This window comes from Synchiropus splendidus, chromosome 19 (assembly GCF_027744825.2).
Source record: "Synchiropus splendidus isolate RoL2022-P1 chromosome 19, RoL_Sspl_1.0, whole genome shotgun sequence".
In the NCBI taxonomy this organism is placed as follows: domain Eukaryota; kingdom Metazoa; phylum Chordata; class Actinopteri; order Syngnathiformes; family Callionymidae; genus Synchiropus; species Synchiropus splendidus.
Window position 1 is genome coordinate 5579017 of NC_071352.1, and position 21945 is coordinate 5600961.

The 21945-nt window shown below is 41.8% G+C and overlaps 1 protein-coding gene and 2 gene segments (V, D, J or C); 1 reads left to right on the top strand and 2 right to left on the bottom strand.

Moving 5' to 3' along the window:
- The window catches only part of sez6l2 (seizure related 6 homolog (mouse)-like 2), a 118823-nt gene that overhangs the window by 19881 nt on the left and 76997 nt on the right, over nucleotides 1-21945 (top strand). The gene's annotated exons all lie outside the window — the stretch shown is intronic.
- Nucleotides 4902-6584, bottom strand: LOC128751368 (immunoglobulin heavy variable 4-38-2-like). The segment is given in 3 exon segments: nucleotides 4902-4928; nucleotides 6144-6460; nucleotides 6530-6584. Coding segments are annotated over 3 exon segments (387 nt in total).
- On the bottom strand, nucleotides 12056-12485 carry LOC128751369 (Ig heavy chain V region 1-72-like). The segment is given in 2 exon segments: nucleotides 12056-12375; nucleotides 12446-12485. Coding segments are annotated over 2 exon segments (360 nt in total).

Genomic DNA, 21945 nt, shown 5'->3' on the forward strand with positions numbered 1-21945 from the left:
GCCGAGTCTCCAGGCTGCATGTTCTCTCCGGTCAGAGTCACTCTGTTGTTGGAGGAATCTGAACTAATGCGGAATTTGCTTTTCAGTGACTCTTTGTAGTTAGAGCTTGAACCTTTATTCTCTCCGATCCACTCCAGTGTTCCTGCAGCAGGCTGTCTGATCCAGCCTGTCCACCAGCCAGTAACAGAATAGGAGACCTGACAGGTGATGGTCAGACGCTGACCCGGCTGTAGGTTCTCAGAGGGAGGCTGGGTGAGCTGCTGACACTGGACCCCTGTGGAGGAAACATGTTGGTTATGGAGTCAGAATATCAGAGAGACTGTTGTTTCTCAAAGAGACTCACAGGATCCAGCTGTAAACAGCAGCAGCAGAGCAACAGAGAACATGGTGAAGGTGATCTGATGAGAGCTTCTGCTCCCTCCACAACATGACCCCCACCTTTTATAGCAGCTTCATTTGCATCATGACTAGTCAAGAGTCCATTCAGTCAAATAAGGATGTGGAAGTGTTTTTCAAGATTCGACTGATCGCAGCCAGATTAGATTTCACTGATGCTATATTGAGTAACTTTTCTGCCTGAGGTCTGTTGAGATCATGCTCACATTAGCGCTAGGGACAAATGAATTCAGATTTGTGTGGAGCACAATGTGTGCAGTTGTTAAAGTCAAACTTGAAGCTGTGAAATCTCTCTTAATATGTTTAATAATACAATTTAATGAAAAAACTTTGAACACAAGAGCAGTTTTCCAGGTGGACCCAATATCGATGTATGTTCCTTTGTGCTCTGTTCTTCAGTGAATTAACATTTTTTTTTGTAGTTTTCAATAATACAAAACAGAACATACATATCCCACCAAATCCCCCGCTAAAAAAAACAAAAAACAAAAACAAAAGGAAAGGGTGCACTCCACACACACACAAAAAAATATGATCCTCTCAAGCGTTCGTACATTATATTACAGAGAGAACATTACAGTCCAGATGTGTCTAGAGTCATCCGTGCGATGTAATAGACATTAAAAATGGCTGCCAAATCTGTTTAAACATTTCAGTTCTACCTGCTAAAGCATAGCGAATATTCTCCATGTAAAGGGTATTTGAAAATTCCATCAGCCATATTTCAGAGCGAGGTGGAACTTCTTTATTCCAGTACTGCAGAATAGTCTTTTTGGCCAGAACCATGCCATAAGAAACTGCCATTCTTTGATAATTATTTCAATCTTCCATTTGTTGTGAGCTACCTAAAATGGCTGTTCCAGGGTTAGGAGATAAATCTCTACACAAAACCTCAGAGTAAATCTGAAATATTTCTTCTCAGACTGTTTGCATTTGATACATAATGGAGATGTGGATGGGTAAAATGAGTGAAGCTTCACTCTAGAGTAATGAAGCCTGTGTACTACCTTATATTGGTGCCTTGAGTTTACTGAACAAGAGTGGATGTTGCATAGGCATTTAGACCAACATTCTGCTGTTAATTCTGTTCCTATTTCACCTTCCCATAAGGCCCTGTGGTGTTCAGTACTCGGTGTCATAGAAGAGTCACATAAGTTTACAAACAAAGATACCAGGTGCTTTGTGGAAGGTTTGGTTATTATAAGCGATTCAAGTTCTTCAAGGGGGGAGTAAACTTCAAAATGTGAAATATTATTTTTAACAAAACTCCTGATTTGTAAGTATCGATAAAAATCTGATGTATGAAGTGTATACTTTTGCTGTAATTGGGCAAACGATGCAAAAACATTATCGATACACAGATCTTTGATGGTGACTAGTCCTTTTCCCTTCCACACCAAAAAACCAGCATCTAGTTTTGAGGGAGGGAATAAATGATTATGACAAATTGGGGCCAAACTAGAAGTTTCAGGCAGCCTAAAGTTGTTTTTAATTTGTTTCCATACCTTTAAAGAGTTTTTAACAATAAAACCAAGCTCTTTCTCGGCTTTGGTCTTCCCTTCTTTCATATGTAGCAGGGCTGGAAGTGAAGTACCAATTAAATTTTGCCCAATAGCAACCCAAGGTGGAGTTGTGTCCTTGACATCACCAGGAAATGCATTATTCCAATAAATAAGAGCGTGAGCGTTTGCTGCCCAGTAGTCGTGTTGGAATACAGGAAGAGCCAGGCTGCCTAGTTTTTTAGATTTACAAATATGTTTCTTACCTATTCGATGAGTTTTGTAACCCCAAACAAAAGCCAATATAATCGAATCCAAAGTTTTGAAGAATGTTTTGGGTATGAAAATTGGCACATTTTGAAATACATAAAGGAACCTAGGCAATGTGACCATTTTTATAGCATTAACTCTGCTGATCATTGACATTGGGAGTGTTCGCCAGGATTCTATATTATTTCGCAGTTAGTTGACTACTTTTACATCATCAATCATACAAACAATCAGACTGTTTACTCACAGTAACTCCCAGATATTTTATTTGGTCAGTTATTTTGACTGGTAGATCACTCAGAAACTTTGAGTCGGCACCATTGCCCAGAGGCATTAATTCACACTTCTGCCAGTTCACTGTGTATCCAGACCTATTTCCAACTCTTTCAGTGAGATCTAGCAGCGCTGGGATAGATTCTTCAATTTGTGCTAGAAACAATATAATGTCATCAGCATACAAAGCTATGTGGTGATCCATTTTTCCCAGATGTATCGGGGTAATATACCGGTTGTCTCTAATACTAATTGCCAATGGCTCAATGCGCAAAGCGAATAATAGAGGGCTCAATGGGCATCCCTGGCGAACTCCACGCTGAAGATTAAATGACATAGATCGGTCCGACTTGGTTATAATTGCTGCAGTCGGGGACAAATATAGCATCTCAACCCAAGAAGCAAAACTCTCGCCTAAGCCAAATTTTTAAAATGGTTAACAGCATATACTTCCATTCAACTTGATCAAAAGCTTTGTGCACATCAAGTGCAAGGATGGCAGACTTTGAATGTTTGCTCCATTTATGATTAACAATATTTAATTGTCTGCATACATTAAAAAATGAAAATCTCCTGGGAATAAAACCTGTCTGGTCAGGGTGTATTATAGTAGATATGTGTTCATTTAACCTAGTAGCTAAAATCTAAATAAATAAATATCGTATATATTATATATATCGTAAATATTTTGAGATCACAATTTAAAAGCGAAATTGGTCGATATGATTAAGGATCAGTATCAACTTCAACGGCATCATATAAAGAACGTGGCAATCTTTTGTTTTTTATTGATTCTTTAAACATTCTGTGCAACAAGGGTGCCACATCCTCCGCATATGCTTTATAAAACTCGACACAATACCCATCCAGCCCACTTGACTTACCATTTGGAAATTCTTTTATTGTGTTCCGGACCTCCTGTAACGATATTTCTGCATTGAGTTTCCCCCGTGCCTCATCTTGTAATTGTGGAAGAGGAATTGAACTCAGAAATGTATTTATTTCTGTTTCTGTGACTACGTTTAGGGAGGTGTACAGATCTGAGTAGAATCTCTCAAAACAATCATTTATCTCCTGATGGTCAGTGATGATCGTACCCTCAGGTGATGAAAGTTGAAGTATAGCTCTACTGGCTTGCGTTCCTCTCAATTGCCGAGCAAGTAAAGATGTGGGTTTGTCCCCCAATTCAAAGTGTTTATGTTTGATTTTTAAAAGCATCGTGTTAACCTGATTAGTAAGAATAGTGTTATATTCATGCCTTAGCTTTACAATAGTTTTGAGTGTCAGTGTAGATGGATTTACTCTATATTGTATCTCAGCTTTTGTAATTTCTTGATCAATTTCAACTAACCTGGCTCTTCTTTGCTTTTTTTTCATAGCTTCATAAGATATCACAGTCCCTCGAATAACCACTTTAAAAGCTTCCCACAATGTTGAATCAGAAACATCCCCCTTGTCATTCAGCTTAATATAATCATTGATCTGGTTTGCACAGATATATAAAAACTCTTAATTCTTGAGTAGATTAGGGTTCAAACGCCAATTGTATTGAGCTTTCTTTAAACCAAAATCAACACTTATCATAACTGGGCTATGATCTGAAATGAGTATGTTATAATATTTTGATGAGGAGACAGCAGATGCTAATTTAGAGTCGATCAAAAAATAATCGATCCGTGTGTAGGTTTTGTGAACAGAAGAAAAAAAAGAATAATTTCTCTGAGCGGGATCAGATTGATGGACTTCTTTAAATGATTTAAAACGATTGTGGAGTCAAGTGGGGTTTTTGAACGCGTGGAGGACCTGTCCAGTATTATATCTAAGACACAATTGAAATCACCCCCTGAAATCAAAGTTGTTTTTGATATGTCAGGAATATGTTTGAAAATGCTGCGGAAAAACCCAGGGTTATCGAAATTGGGAGCATATATATTCAATAATGTCACATGACACGTCAAAATGGTGCCTGTCATGATTGAATGGAACATTCCTTCTGATTAATATTGCCACACCGCATGCTTTCGCAGAAAATGTAGATACGTTTGCCTTACCCATCCACATCTCAATTTTAAAACTTCTGTATGCTTAATATGTGTCTCTTGTAAAAATATGATATCAGTGTGCAAACTTCCACTCCAGACCTTCACCAGGCTTCTGTCTTATCCAGTGCATGTAGTAGCTGGTCATATCAAACCCCGAGGTGACACAGGAGAGTTTGACTGTGTCTCCAGGTCTCTTCACCTCAGAGGAACTCTGGTCCAGTCTGATCTCAGACCAGACTCCTGGAATCAATAATCAGCATCAACAACAAGCAAGAAAAACAGAGGTGTGTTTGTCTCAATCAAGTCTCACCATGAAAACTAACTAAGCAGATGAACCAGCAGAAGATCATGATTGCTCTCTGTCGCATGAGTTTCAGGGACTCCTATATTCCCAGCTCACATTTCTGAACCAGAGTTTATGTCAGAGAAGGTTTGCATAGCCCTCCCTCTACAGGGAAATAGAGACATATTTACACATGACAGCCATGTTTGTGAGGACGACTCCGCCTCTCATCCACAGCCATGGAATCAGGTCTTTGTCTTTCACATTCATTTTTTCCATTTCATTTTCATTTTGCACTCAGTTTATCATTTATTTTATTGAACTTGTAACATGACATGTTTGTTCAGTTTCACTTCTTCAGTGTATCTTTATTCAAGGACTTCATGTCATGAAAGTCATGATCCAGTTTATCAATTTTATTTGCCGACAAAGTTATAGAGACAAAGTTATTGTTTGGTTGCTGTTGTGGTGTCTGTAATGGATCTATCTTTTCCCTCCACCAGAGGCGTGTGTGATATTTAACCTGTGAACAAACAAAATATTCAGCTGCAGTCAAGCCGAGGAGGTTTTAGGATCTTTGATGTGTTTTCTGAGGATGACTTTGGATTGTTGGTTCCATGAGGCCGACACCATTAAATGTCACTGTAACAGTTTGATTGATGAAACAGCTTCATCTGTGTGTTGTTGGAAATACACCTCCTGTGTACCTCCGCACGTTCGTTTACTCATGAGAATGTCTACCAAAAATCCAACAAGTTATATCCAAGAAATGTATTCCCTGACAGAGAAGTCTAATACATAAGCAGAATTCTGGGTCAGCAACTACACCTGACTTAGCCTTAGCAGTAGTCCGGTAGAGCGACAAAAAAACAGCTGTGGCTTGACGCTTTATACACAAAAGTTTCTCTACATGGGCTCCCTCCTCGTCCGACTGGTCCTCCGCTGTTGACGCCAGTCCTGGTCACTGGTTCCCTCGTAACCATGGCAACAATCACAAAGCATGCACACCCGTTCCGGACCCAAGGGGCTCTTATCAGAATCAGCTCCTTCCAGCTCTGGAGAACATGGTACTTCCCAGCCTCCTTCGTCTGACCTTGGGCCCTCTAATAAGTTCCAATGTTTGTTCCTCCAGTGTGGCTCACTCCTGACTTCAAATTCTCACACGCACTCAGCCACACTCCGTCATTCAGCATTCCTGTGAATAACTTCTCCATAACTCTCCATCATGAACATCACAAGAGAAACACTCATGGAGCTTCTGACCATGTGATTATTATTGGCATGAACAAGTTGCTGGTGAATGAGAGTGGAGATGTTTGACAGTGGCTGCTGGTCTGTGACTCCCCCTCTGGTGGTTTGTGGGTTTTTGTTCAGGTCTGCCGGTGTTTTGTGTTGTTGTGCTCCTCTCGCACAGTAATAGACGGCCGAGTCTCCAGGCTGCATGTTCTCTCCGGTCAGAGTCACTCTGTTGTTGGAGGAATCTACATTCATGCGGAATTTGCTTCTCAGTGACTCTTTGGTGTAGGAGCTTGAAGTATATATACGACCAATCCACTCCAGTGTTCCTGCAGCAGGCTGTCTGATCCAGGCTGTGTAGTAGCTACTAACAGAATAGGAGACCTGACAGGTGATGGTCAGATGCTGACCCGGCTGTAGGTTCACAGAGGGAGGCTGGGTGAGCTGCTCACACTGGACCCCTGTGGAGGAAACATGTTGGTTATGGAGTCAGAATATCAGAGAGACTGTTGTTTCTCAAAGAGACTCACAGGATCCAGCTGTAAACAGCAGCAGCAGAGCAACAGAGAACATGGTGAAGGTGATCTGATGAGAGCTTCTGCTGCCTCCACAACATGACCCCCACCTTTTATAGCAGCTTCATTTGCATCATGACTAGTCAAGAGTCCATTCATTCAAATAAGGACTTGGAAGTGTTTTTCAAGATTCGACTGATCGTAGCCAGATTAGATTTCACTGATGCTATATTGAGTAACTTTTTGGCCGTGAGGTCTGTTGAGAAAATGCCAACATTAGTGCTTTGAATGAGATTCAGGCCGATTGGTCAGATGAACTGACCGAACACTTGAGTGAGAAGGAACTGGTCCTGCTCAGCACAGCAGCAGTTGACATCCAAACACTCTGTTCTCCCTGTTACAATGTGGCACAGAAGCTTTTCTGAGGTGGAGAAGACAGAGAAGACTTTCTTGTTCATGAAATAAACTGTGACAGAGTAACAGACGGAACTCTGTTTTATAGTCATTCATTCAAAATAATTCAAAGCCCAACATCACATTCAAATGTTTCTGGAGATTATTTTTGTCTGTTTTTAATGAATTAGTGATGTTGATGTTAACTTGTTTCTCTTCTCTGTTCCGTCTCAGCTTACACCAAAATTCTCACTTAAATTTTCACACACTGTAAAATATAATTATTAAATTGTCATTTAATGTGATATGAAACTTTTGTTTATGAGAAACTAACACAGCAAGTTTTAGTTTGGTTTTAATGCCACTGCCATTTTTCTATTTTGTGTTATTTATACTCCCAACACAGTCGTCTCAGTCAAGTATCACATGTCCTCAACTCTGGCCGTCCCTCGGAGCTGTGAGCAGCTGCAGCTCAACCACAGCAGGTTTTTGTACGAGCATGTATCACTGTGGCCCATGTATACACAGTGGTAGCTGTCCACACAAAAACCTGAGCCAATATAGAGCACACGATGGTGCCACCCCTGGTTTCTGTTTGGTTTTGTTCACATTGCATCTGTTTAACTTTTATAATCTTAAAACATCAGTAATTAATATTTTAGCTGTCAATCATTTGTCTTTTTAGTTGAATTTCTTTTCCCATTGGAAAATAAATGTCCATCCTCTGTGAACAATGAGGTGGAAACTGAATCTGAATAGATTTAAAAACTGTTTAATTCAACAGTCTTTACTGTGCAAATATCAAAGCAAAAATGTTTAGTCTGCAGATTTAAAACTGACTAGTGAAGAGTATTGTACAAGTAACTGTCAGTGAACTCACATACATAATTGGTATTTTATAGCTTTTTGGTATTTTTGTAGGACAAATGAATTCATATTTGTGTGGACCATGATGTATGCAGTTGTTGAAGTCAAACTTGAAGCTGTGGAATCCCTCTTAGTTTGTGTAATAATACAATTTAATGAAAAACCTTTGAACACAAGAGCAGTTTTCCACCTTGACGTTATGTTGATGTATGTTCCTGTGTGCTCCGTCCTCGTTTCAATGAATTAACTTTTTAAAAATAGATATCAACAGAGAACTTCAGTCTGACAGTGACACAAACCTGAATGGTTTCATTCAGCTGGTCTCCATCACAAGTAGCAAAGTTATGAGATGTAAATGGCTTTTATTGAACATCCAGCAGGAGTTTGGAGTCGATGTTTGGCGACAGTGACCAGTGTGATAGTGAGGAAGGATAGTTGGCTCAGGTTCATTATTAATGTAACACATGAATATCACTTCATATTTGCATCTGTTTTCATGTCTAACATTTGGATTATGTAATTTGGGGGATTAAGAAGTGTCCAGATCCCAATTATTTCCGAACACGAGGACTTTAAATCACTGAAATGTCCGTTTCTATTGTATTATTGCGTCATTATGTCACTCCACACACACAAAGCAAATATATGTGTTGAACACTCATGTATTATCTCTGTTTTGCTGTAGTGCTCCTGAGGGGCTGTCAAGGAGCCTCATGTGGCCCTCAGGTTGCACCATGACCAGATCAGTGGTTCCTCCACTGCAGTGCTGGCAGCTATGACGGTTGTTGTGCAGCGTGTCCTGTGTTTTTACACACTCTGGTCTCGAGCACAGAAATAAACTGCAGAGTCTTCTGTGGTCAGACGGTTGAGCTGCAGGTACTGAGTGCTGCTTGGGACGTCTTGAGTCATAATGAAGCGACCCTCAAAGGAGCTGGCATATTCTGCTGAGTTACTTCCAGCATTCATCCTCCCAATCCACTCCAGACCTTCACCAGGCTTCTGTCTTATCCAGTGCATGTAGTAGCTGGTCATATCAAACCCCGAGGTGACACAGGAGAGTTTGACTGTGTCTCCAGGTCTCCTCACCTCAGAGGAACTCTGGTCCAGTCTGATCTCAGACCAGACTCCTGGAATCAATAATCAGCATCAACAACAAGCAAGAAAAACAGAGGTGTGTTTGTCTCAATCAAGTCTCACCATGAAAACTAACTAAGCAGATGAACCAGCAGAAGATCATGATTGGTCACGTCGAAGATGTCGAATTCCACTTCAAAACCTCAGGTAAGTCATATGTCCTTCCGTTGATTCCCATGTGTGCAACACTGCAGTGTTAGAGGTACGTTTTTGGAGGAAACAGGTGGGCAATGCCTGCTGACTAACTTGCTGGCTCCGTTTTTCAAACTAGTTTGTGCGCCGCTACAATATGTTGGCTGGAGAGGGCAGTTGTCGAACGGATTGGTTTTCTAAACGGCATCTGCAGATCCCCAATCCAACTAATATGAAGTACTTCAGGGCATGACGCCACTTCCAGGGGTGCTGTATCTCTAAAACTGCAGTCTTGCACCCATTAGAATCAACGGAAGGAAAAATGACTAATCTGAGGTTTCGAAGTGCAATTCAACATCTTCGACGTGGCGCATGTACGGAGTCCCAGACCTGACATGGGATGTGCGCACTGATCTGTGAACTGGAATGTGGAATGTGGAATGTGGAACTGTGGAACTGTATATGGCCTTGTTATTTAGTTAGATATCATGGATAAAATAAATGCACAAGGGACACGAACCGGCAACCAAGTGAACCATGGGGACATGCTTTAACCGCTGTACTACAGTAAAGTCACGTGACCTGAGTTTCTACCACTGAGGAACGCTTAGACCGTCACCTTGGACATTGCTGAAGCCAGCATGCACGCCATGAATGGCGCCGTTCAAGAGTGGCCAGCGCCCAAGGAATCAGAGCCAAAAGACAGATTTGGGGCCCTGAATAGCATTGTCTCACTGGTTTCGTTGGATCGCTTTGCTTCACAGCATATGATATCTGATCAACAGAGGATCCAGACGAATGGCCAGAGCACTGGGTCCTTCTTAATCGATCCAACAAGTACATGTCAACTTAAACAGGTCTGGCACGTGAGCTAAGAAGGTGCGCTTGATTTGCACGTACTTGGCCACAATTCAGTACTTTGTTCCATCGAATTAGTATTTCGTGCGCACGTTTCACTTATTTCGTGGACATGATTTTTTTTTTTTTTTTGCCATGTCAGGTCTGGGGCTCTGTACACATGAGCTTCACTCAACACTGTCCCCCCCCCCTTTCCCTGATCATCCCCTCTGCCCCCTCCACGCACTCCACGCTAATACAGTCCCACCTTGAAGAGAACTCAAAAGATGCACATTGAAACAAAAATATTGCCTGAAATAAAGAATATAGGAATTGAAAAACAGAATATTGGCTGAAATATTTTTGTATTGAGGTGGAAAACTAGAAGGTTTTAAAAATAAACATAACAATATATTTCTATGTTTATGTTTTCAGCCAATGTTTTTTTTTTTATGCCAATGTAAGCTAGACCCATATAAGTCACTGGAAGAGTCTGATTTATGAAGCAGCCAGGATGAGCGTCAGTTTTGGTTCTCCCGACTGATGATGTTCTTGTTCCTGAGTTGTTCTATCTTCAGTCATGGTGACGCTACATCTGTGTGTCCTGTTGAAGAAAGACCACAACAACAAGTCAACTTTTGAGCTGACTGATGCATCTTTTCTTTCTCCAACATTTTGAATCCATCATGAACATCGCAAGAGAAACACTCATGGAGCTTCTGACTTTGATGATTATTGGTGTGAACAAGTTGGTGGAGAATGAGAGTGAAGATGTTTGACAGTGGCTGCTGGTCTGTGACTCCCCCTCTGGTGGTTTGTGGGTTTTTGTTCAGGTCTGCTGGTGTTTTGCGTTGTTGTGGGCCTCTGGCACAGTAATAGACGCCCGAGTCTCCAGGCTGCATGTTCTCTCCATTCAGTGTTTGTCTGTTGTTTGAAGAATCTGAATCAATGCTGAATTTGCTTTTCAGTGACTCTTTGTAGTTAGAGCTTGTAATTTGCTTCATCCCAATCCACTCCAGTGTTCCTTCTGCAGGCTGTCTGATCCAGGCTGTCCAGTAGCTTCCTATACTATAGGAGACCTGACAGGTGATGGTCAGACGCTGACCCGGCTGTAGGTTCACAGAGGGAGGCTGGGTGAGCTGCTCACACTGGACCCCTGTGGAGGAAACATGTTGGTTATGGAGTCAGAATGTCAGAGAGACTGTTGTTTCTCAAAGAGACTCACAGGATCCAGCTGTAAACAGCAGCAGCAGAGCAACAGAGAACATGGTGAAGGTGATCTGATGAGAGCTTCTGCTGCCTCCACAACATGACCCCCACCTTTTATAGCAGCTTCATTTGCATCATGACTAGTCAAGAGTCCATTCAGTCAAATAAGGACTTGGAAGTTTTTTTTCAAGATTCGACCTATCGCAGCCAGATTAGATTTCACTGATGCTATATTGAGTAACTTTTCGGCCGTGAGGTCTGTTGAGATCATGCTCACAAGGGGCAAATGAATTCAGATTTGTGTGGAGCACAATGTGTGCAGTTGTTAAAGTTAAACTTGAAGCTGTGAAATCTCTCTTAATTTGGGTAATAACACAATTTAATGAAAAACCTTTGCACACAAGAGCAGTTTTCCAGGTGGACGCGATATCGATATATGTTCCTTTGTGCTCCGTTCTTCAATTAATTAACTTTTTAAAAAAGATATCAAGATCAGATATCAAAGGAGAACTTCAGTCTGACATTGACACAAAACCTGAATGGTTTCATTCAGCTAGCAACCATCACAAGTAGCAAAGTTATCAGATGTGAAAGGCTTTTATTGAACTTCCTACTGGAGTTTGGAGTAGATGTTTGGCAACAGTGACAAGTGTGATAGTGAGGAAGGATAGTTGGCTCAGGTTCATTATTAATGTAGCTCATCAATACCACTTCATATTTATGTCTGTTTTCATGTGATGTTTTCACTATAAAATTTTGGGGTTCAAATTACATTGCAATAAATGCTAATATTTAGTGTTCATTCTTTTGAAGCATGGTTCAACAAGCCTCATGTTCAGAAGTGTAGTAATATTCCTGAATGGTTGAATTTAAAAACTGGAAACTCATGTATTATCTCTGTTTTGCTTTAGTGCTCCTGAGGGGCTGTCAAGGGGCCTCATATAGCCCTCAGGGTGCAACCATGAAGGTTTACACACTGTGGTCTCGAGCACAGAAATAAACTGCAGAGTCTTCTGCGGTCAGACGGTTGAGCTGCAGATACTGAGTGCTGCTCGGGACGTTTTCAGTCATGATGAAGCGACCCTCAAAGGTGCTGGCATATTCTGCTGAGTTACTTCCAGCATCCATCCTCCCAATCCACTCCAGACCTTCACCAGGCTTCTGTCTTATCCAGTGGATATAGGTGCTGGTCATATCAAACCCCGAGGTGACACAGGAGAGTTTGACTGTGTCTCCAGGTCTCTTCACCTCAGAGGAACTCTGGTCCAGTCTGATCTCAGACCAGACTCCTGGAATCAATAATCAGCATCAACAACAAGCAAGAAAAACAGAGGTGTGTTTGTCTCAATCAAGTCTCACCATGAAAACTAACTATGCAGATGAACCAGCAGAAGATCATGATTGCTCTCTGTCACATGAGTTTCAGGGACTCCTATATTCCCAGCTCACATTTCTGAACCAGAGTTTATGTCAGAGAAGGTTTGCATAGCCCTCCCTCTACAGGGAAATAGAGACATATTTACACATGACAGCCATGTTTGTGAGGACGACTCCGCCTCTCATCCACAGCCATGGAATCAGGTCTTTGTCTTTCACATTCATTTTTTCCATTTCATTTTCATCTTGCACTCAGTTAAACATTTTGAATACATTTGAGCATTTATTTTATTGAACTTGGAATTGGATTCAATTTTGATGATTCCATTTCATTTTCATTTAACGCTCAGTTAAACAACCATGAACATTTATTTTATTGAACTTGTAACATGGCATGTTTGTTCAGTTTTGCTTCTTCAGTGTATCTTTATTCAAGGACTTCGTGTCATGAAATTCATGGTCCAGTTTATCCATTTATTTGGTGACAAAGTTAGAGAGACAATTGAATCCAATAGTTTGATTGCTGTTGTAACTAGTGTCTGTAATGGATCTATTTCTTCCCTCCAACAGAGACGTGTGTGATATTTAACCCTTGAACAGACAAAATACTATATAATAATAATAAAATACAAAATACTATATAGCTGCACGCAAGGCTTTCAAGGTTTTCACATTTTTGATGTGTTTTCTGAGGATGACTTTGGATTGTTGGTTCCATGAAGCCGACACCTTTAAATGTCACTGGAACAGTTTGATTTATGAAGCAGCAGCATCTGTGTGTCTTGCTGAAGAATTCACTTTTCACTGGCATTTTCAATCCATCATGAACATCACAAGAGAAAGACTCATGGAGCTTCTGACTCTGTGATTATTATTCTTGTAAACAAGTTGGTGGAGAATGAGAGTGGAGATGTTTGACAGTGGCTGCTGGTCTGTGACTCCCCCTCTGGTGGTTTGTGGGTTTTTGTTCAGGTCTGCTGATGTTTTGTGTTGTTGTGGGTCTCTGGCACAGTAATAGACGGCCGAGTCTCCAGACTGCATGTTCTCTCCGGTCAGAGTCACTCTGTTGTTGGAGGAATCTACATCGATGCGGAATTTGCTTTTCAGTGACTCTTTGTAGTAAGCGTTTGAAGTAGATCTACTGCCGATCCACTCCAGTGTTCCTGCAGCAGGCTGTCTGATCCAGGCTGTGTAGTAGCTACTAACAGAATAGGAGACCTGACAGGTGATGGTCAGACGCTGACCCGGCTGTAGGTTCACAGAGGGAGGCTGGGTGAGCTGCTCACACTGGACCCCTGTGGAGGAAACATGTTGGTTATGGAGTCAGAATATCAGACAGACTGTTGTTTGTCAAAGAGACTCACAGGATCCAGCTGTAAACAGCAGCAGCAGAGCAACAGAGAACATGGTGAAGGTGATCTGATGAGAGCTTCTGCTGCCTCCACAACATGACCCCCACCTTTTATAGCAGCTTCATTTGCATCATGACTAGTCAAGAGTCCATTCATTCAAATAAGGACTTGGAAGTGTTTTTCAAGATTCGACTGATCGTAGCCTGATAAGATTTCACTGATGCTATATTGAGTAGCTTTTTGGCCGCGAGGTCTGTTGAGAAAATGCCAACATTAGCGCTTTGAATGAGATTCAGGCCGATTGGTCAGATGAACTGACCGAACACTTGAGTGAGAAGGAACTGGTCCTGCTCAGCACAGCAGCAGTTGACATCCAAACACTCTGTTCTCCCTGTTACAATGTGGCACAGAAGCTTTTCTGAGGTGGAGAAGACAGAGAAGACTTTCTTGTTCATGAAATAAACTGTGACAGAGTAACAGACGGAACTCTGTTTTATAGTCATTCATTCAAAATAATTCAAAGCCCAACATCACATTCAAATGTTTCTGGAGATTATTTTTGTCTGTTTTTAATGAATTAGTGATGTTGATGTTAACTTGTTTCTCTTCTCTGTTCCGTCTCAGCTTACACCAAAATTCTCACTTAAATTTTCACACACTGTAAAATATAATTATTAAATTGTCATTTAATGTGATATGAAACTTTTGTTTATGAGAAACTAACACAGCAAGTTTTAGTTTGGTTTTAATGCCACTGCCATTTTTCTATTTTGTGTTATTTATACTCCCAACACAGTCGTCTCAGTCAAGTATCACATGTCCTCAACTCTGGCCGTCCCTCGGAGCTGTGAGCAGCTGCAGCTCAACCACAGCAGGTTTTTGTACGAGCATGTATCACTGTGGCCCACCCATCCACGTATACACAGTGGTAGCTGTCCACACAAAAACCTGAGCCAATATAGAGCACACGATGGTGCCACCCCTGGTTTCTGTTTGGTTTTGTTCACATTGCATCTGTTTAACTTTTATAATCTTAAAACATCAGTAATTAATATTTTAGCTGTCAATCATTTGTCTTTTTAGTTGAATTTCTTTTCCCATTGGAAAATAAATGTCCATCCTCTGTGAACAATGAGGTGGAAACTGAATCTGAATAGATTTAAAAACTGTTTAATTCAACAGTCTTTACTGTGCAAATATCAAAGCAAAAATGTTTAGTCTGCAGATTTAAAACTGACTAGTGAAGAGTATTGTACAAGTAACTGTCAGTGAACTCACATACATAATTGGTATTTTATAGCTTTTTGGTATTTTTGTAGGACAAATGAATTCATATTTGTGTGGACCATGATGTATGCAGTTGTTGAAGTCAAACTTGAAGCTGTGGAATCCCTCTTAGTTTGTGTAATAATACAATTTAATGAAAAACCTTTGAACACAAGAGCAGTTTTCCACCTTGACGTTATGTTGATGTATGTTCCTGTGTGCTCCGTCCTCGTTTCAATGAATTAACTTTTTAAAAATAGATATCAACAGAGAACTTCAGTCTGACAGTGACACAAACCTGAATGGTTTCATTCAGCTGGTCTCCATCACAAGTAGCAAAGTTATGAGATGTAAATGGCTTTTATTGAACATCCAGCAGGAGTTTGGAGTCGATGTTTGGCGACAGTGACCAGTGTGATAGTGAGGAAGGATAGTTGGCTCAGGTTCATTATTAATGTAACACATGAATATCACTTCATATTTGCATCTGTTTTCATGTCTAACATTTGGATTATGTAATTTGGGGGATTAAGAAGTGTCCAGATCCCAATTATTTCCGAACACGAGGACTTTAAATCACTGAAATGTCCGTTTCTATTGTATTATTGCGTCATTATGTCACTCCACACACACAAAGCAAATATATGTGTTGAACACTCATGTATTATCTCTGTTTTGCTGTAGTGCTCCTGAGGGGCTGTCAAGGAGCCTCATGTGGCCCTCAGGTTGCACCATGACCAGATCAGTGGTTCCTCCACTGCAGTGCTGGCAGCTATGACGGTTGTTGTGCAGCGTGTCCTGTGTTTTTACACACTCTGGTCTCGAGCACAGAAATAAACTGCAGAGTCTTCTGTGGTCAGACGGTTGAGCTGCAGGTACTGAGTGCTGCTTGGGACGTCTTGAGTCATAATGAAGCGACCCTCAAAGGAGCTGGCATATTCTGCTGAGTTACTTCCAGCATTCATCCTCCCAATCCACTCCAGACCTTCACCAGGCTTCTGTCTTATCCAGTGCATGTAGTAGCTGGTCATATCAAACCCCGAGGTGACACAGGAGAGTTTGACTGTGTCTCCAGGTCTCCTCACCTCAGAGGAACTCTGGTCCAGTCTGATCTCAGACCAGACTCCTGGAATCAATAATCAGCATCAACAACAAGCAAGAAAAACAGAGGTGTGTTTGTCTCAATCAAGTCTCACCATGAAAACTAACTAAGCAGATGAACCAGCAGAAGATCATGATTGGTCACGTCGAAGATGTCGAATTCCACTTCAAAACCTCAGGTAAGTCATATGTCCTTCCGTTGATTCCCATGTGTGCAACACTGCAGTGTTAGAGGTACGTTTTTGGAGGAAACAGGTGGGCAATGCCTGCTGACTAACTTGCTGGCTCCGTTTTTCAAACTAGTTTGTGCGCCGCTACAATATGTTGGCTGGAGAGGGCAGTTGTCGAACGGATTGGTTTTCTAAACGGCATCTGCAGATCCCCAATCCAACTAATATGAAGTACTTCAGGGCATGACGCCACTTCCAGGGGTGCTGTATCTCTAAAACTGCAGTCTTGCACCCATTAGAATCAACGGAAGGAAAAATGACTAATCTGAGGTTTCGAAGTGCAATTCAACATCTTCGACGTGGCGCATGTACGGAGTCCCAGACCTGACATGGGATGTGCGCACTGATCTGTGAACTGGAATGTGGAATGTGGAATGTGGAACTGTGGAACTGTATATGGCCTTGTTATTTAGTTAGATATCATGGATAAAATAAATGCACAAGGGACACGAACCGGCAACCAAGTGAACCATGGGGACATGCTTTAACCGCTGTACTACAGTAAAGTCACGTGACCTGAGTTTCTACCACTGAGGAACGCTTAGACCGTCACCTTGGACATTGCTGAAGCCAGCATGCACGCCATGAATGGCGCCGTTCAAGAGTGGCCAGCGCCCAAGGAATCAGAGCCAAAAGACAGATTTGGGGCCCTGAATAGCATTGTCTCACTGGTTTCGTTGGATCGCTTTGCTTCACAGCATATGATATCTGATCAACAGAGGATCCAGACGAATGGCCAGAGCACTGGGTCCTTCTTAATCGATCCAACAAGTACATGTCAACTTAAACAGGTCTGGCACGTGAGCTAAGAAGGTGCGCTTGATTTGCACGTACTTGGCCACAATTCAGTACTTTGTTCCATCGAATTAGTATTTCGTGCGCACGTTTCACTTATTTCGTGGACATGATTTTTTTTTTTTTTTTGCCATGTCAGGTCTGGGGCTCTGTACACATGAGCTTCACTCAACACTGTCCCCCCCCCCTTTCCCTGATCATCCCCTCTGCCCCCTCCACGCACTCCACGCTAATACAGTCCCACCTTGAAGAGAACTCAAAAGATGCACATTGAAACAAAAATATTGCCTGAAATAAAGAATATAGGAATTGAAAAACAGAATATTGGCTGAAATATTTTTGTATTGAGGTGGAAAACTAGAAGGTTTTAAAAATAAACATAACAATATATTTCTATGTTTATGTTTTCAGCCAATGTTTTTTTTTTTATGCCAATGTAAGCTAGACCCATATAAGTCACTGGAAGAGTCTGATTTATGAAGCAGCCAGGATGAGCGTCAGTTTTGGTTCTCCCGACTGATGATGTTCTTGTTCCTGAGTTGTTCTATCTTCAGTCATGGTGACGCTACATCTGTGTGTCCTGTTGAAGAAAGACCACAACAACAAGTCAACTTTTGAGCTGACTGATGCATCTTTTCTTTCTCCAACATTTTGAATCCATCATGAACATCGCAAGAGAAACACTCATGGAGCTTCTGACTTTGATGATTATTGGTGTGAACAAGTTGGTGGAGAATGAGAGTGAAGATGTTTGACAGTGGCTGCTGGTCTGTGACTCCCCCTCTGGTGGTTTGTGGGTTTTTGTTCAGGTCTGCTGGTGTTTTGCGTTGTTGTGGGCCTCTGGCACAGTAATAGACGCCCGAGTCTCCAGGCTGCATGTTCTCTCCATTCAGTGTTTGTCTGTTGTTTGAAGAATCTGAATCAATGCTGAATTTGCTTTTCAGTGACTCTTTGTAGTTAGAGCTTGTAATTTGCTTCATCCCAATCCACTCCAGTGTTCCTTCTGCAGGCTGTCTGATCCAGGCTGTCCAGTAGCTTCCTATACTATAGGAGACCTGACAGGTGATGGTCAGACGCTGACCCGGCTGTAGGTTCACAGAGGGAGGCTGGGTGAGCTGCTCACACTGGACCCCTGTGGAGGAAACATGTTGGTTATGGAGTCAGAATGTCAGAGAGACTGTTGTTTCTCAAAGAGACTCACAGGATCCAGCTGTAAACAGCAGCAGCAGAGCAACAGAGAACATGGTGAAGGTGATCTGATGAGAGCTTCTGCTGCCTCCACAACATGACCCCCACCTTTTATAGCAGCTTCATTTGCATCATGACTAGTCAAGAGTCCATTCATTCAAATAAGGACTTGGAAGTGTTTTTCAAGATTCGACTGATCGTAGCCTGATAAGATTTCACTGATGCTATATTGAGTAGCTTTTTGGCCGCGAGGTCTGTTGAGAAAATGCCAACATTAGCGCTTTGAATGAGATTCAGGCCGATTGGTCAGATGAACTGACCGAACACTTGAGTGAGAAGGAACTGGTCCTGCTCAGCACAGCAGCAGTTGACATCCAAACACTCTGTTCTCCCTGTTACAATGTGGCACAGAAGCTTTTCTGAGGTGGAGAAGACAGAGAAGACTTTCTTGTTCATGAAATAAACTGTGACAGAGTAACAGACGGAACTCTGTTTTATAGTCATTCATTCAAAATAATTCAAAGCCCAACATCACATTCAAATGTTTCTGGAGATTATTTTTGTCTGTTTTTAATGAATTAGTGATGTTGATGTTAACTTGTTTCTCTTCTCTGTTCCGTCTCAGCTTACACCAAAATTCTCACTTAAATTTTCACACACTGTAAAATATAATTATTAAATTGTCATTTAATGTGATATGAAACTTTTGTTTATGAGAAACTAACACAGCAAGTTTTAGTTTGGTTTTAATGCCACTGCCATTTTTCTATTTTGTGTTATTTATACTCCCAACACAGTCGTCTCAGTCAAGTATCACATGTCCTCAACTCTGGCCGTCCCTCGGAGCTGTGAGCAGCTGCAGCTCAACCACAGCAGGTTTTTGTACGAGCATGTATCACTGTGGCCCACCCATCCACGTATACACAGTGGTAGCTGTCCACACAAAAACCTGAGCCAATATAGAGCACACGATGGTGCCACCCCTGGTTTCTGTTTGGTTTTGTTCACATTGCATCTGTTTAACTTTTATAATCTTAAAACATCAGTAATTAATATTTTAGCTGTCAATCATTTGTCTTTTTAGTTGAATTTCTTTTCCCATTGGAAAATAAATGTCCATCCTCTGTGAACAATGAGGTGGAAACTGAATCTGACTTGAAGCTTGAAGCTGTGGAATCCCTCTTAGTTTGTGTAATAATACAATTTAATGAAAAACCTTTGAACACAAGAGCAGTTTTCCACCTTGACGTTATGTTGATGTATGTTCCTGTGTGCTCCGTCCTCGTTTCAATGAATTAACTTTTTAAAAATAGATATCAACAGAGAACTTCAGTCTGACAGTGACACAAACCTGAATGGTTTCATTCAGCTGGTCTCCATCACAAGTAGCAAAGTTATGAGATGTAAATGGCTTTTATTGAACATCCAGCAGGAGTTTGGAGTCGATGTTTGGCGACAGTGACCAGTGTGATAGTGAGGAAGGATAGTTGGCTCAGGTTCATTATTAATGTAACACATGAATATCACTTCATATTTGCATCTGTTTTCATGTCTAACATTTGGATTATGTAATTTGGGGGATTAAGAAGTGTCCAGATCCCAATTATTTCCGAACACGAGGACTTTAAATCACTGAAATGTCCGTTTCTATTGTATTATTGCGTCATTATGTCACTCCACACACACAAAGCAAATATATGTGTTGAACACTCATGTATTATCTCTGTTTTGCTGTAGTGCTCCTGAGGGGCTGTCAAGGAGCCTCATGTGGCCCTCAGGTTGCACCATGACCAGATCAGTGGTTCCTCCACTGCAGTGCTGGCAGCTATGACGGTTGTTGTGCAGCGTGTCCTGTGTTTTTACACACTCTGGTCTCGAGCACAGAAATAAACTGCAGAGTCTTCTGTGGTCAGACGGTTGAGCTGCAGGTACTGAGTGCTGCTTGGGACGTCTTGAGTCATAATGAAGCGACCCTCAAAGGAGCTGGCATATTCTGCTGAGTTACTTCCAGCATTCATCCTCCCAATCCACTCCAGACCTTCACCAGGCTTCTGTCTTATCCAGTGCATGTAGTAGCTGGTCATATCAAACCCCGAGGTGACACAGGAGAGTTTGACTGTGTCTCCAGGTCTCCTCACCTCAGAGGAACTCTGGTCCAGTCTGATCTCAGACCAGACTCCTGGAATCAATAATCAGCATCAACAACAAGCAAGAAAAACAGAGGTGTGTTTGTCTCAATCAAGTCTCACCATGAAAACTAACTAAGCAGATGAACCAGCAGAAGATCATGATTGGTCACGTCGAAGATGTCGAATTCCACTTCAAAACCTCAGGTAAGTCATATGTCCTTCCGTTGATTCCCATGTGTGCAACACTGCAGTGTTAGAGGTACGTTTTTGGAGGAAACAGGTGGGCAATGCCTGCTGACTAACTTGCTGGCTCCGTTTTTCAAACTAGTTTGTGCGCCGCTACAATATGTTGGCTGGAGAGGGCAGTTGTCGAACGGATTGGTTTTCTAAACGGCATCTGCAGATCCCCAATCCAACTAATATGAAGTACTTCAGGGCATGACGCCACTTCCAGGGGTGCTGTATCTCTAAAACTGCAGTCTTGCACCCATTAGAATCAACGGAAGGAAAAATGACTAATCTGAGGTTTCGAAGTGCAATTCAACATCTTCGACGTGGCGCATGTACGGAGTCCCAGACCTGACATGGGATGTGCGCACTGATCTGTGAACTGGAATGTGGAATGTGGAATGTGGAACTGTGGAACTGTATATGGCCTTGTTATTTAGTTAGATATCATGGATAAAATAAATGCACAAGGGACACGAACCGGCAACCAAGTGAACCATGGGGACATGCTTTAACCGCTGTACTACAGTAAAGTCACGTGACCTGAGTTTCTACCACTGAGGAACGCTTAGACCGTCACCTTGGACATTGCTGAAGCCAGCATGCACGCCATGAATGGCGCCGTTCAAGAGTGGCCAGCGCCCAAGGAATCAGAGCCAAAAGACAGATTTGGGGCCCTGAATAGCATTGTCTCACTGGTTTCGTTGGATCGCTTTGCTTCACAGCATATGATATCTGATCAACAGAGGATCCAGACGAATGGCCAGAGCACTGGGTCCTTCTTAATCGATCCAACAAGTACATGTCAACTTAAACAGGTCTGGCACGTGAGCTAAGAAGGTGCGCTTGATTTGCACGTACTTGGCCACAATTCAGTACTTTGTTCCATCGAATTAGTATTTCGTGCGCACGTTTCACTTATTTCGTGGACATGATTTTTTTTTTTTTTTTGCCATGTCAGGTCTGGGGCTCTGTACACATGAGCTTCACTCAACACTGTCCCCCCCCCCTTTCCCTGATCATCCCCTCTGCCCCCTCCACGCACTCCACGCTAATACAGTCCCACCTTGAAGAGAACTCAAAAGATGCACATTGAAACAAAAATATTGCCTGAAATAAAGAATATAGGAATTGAAAAACAGAATATTGGCTGAAATATTTTTGTATTGAGGTGGAAAACTAGAAGGTTTTAA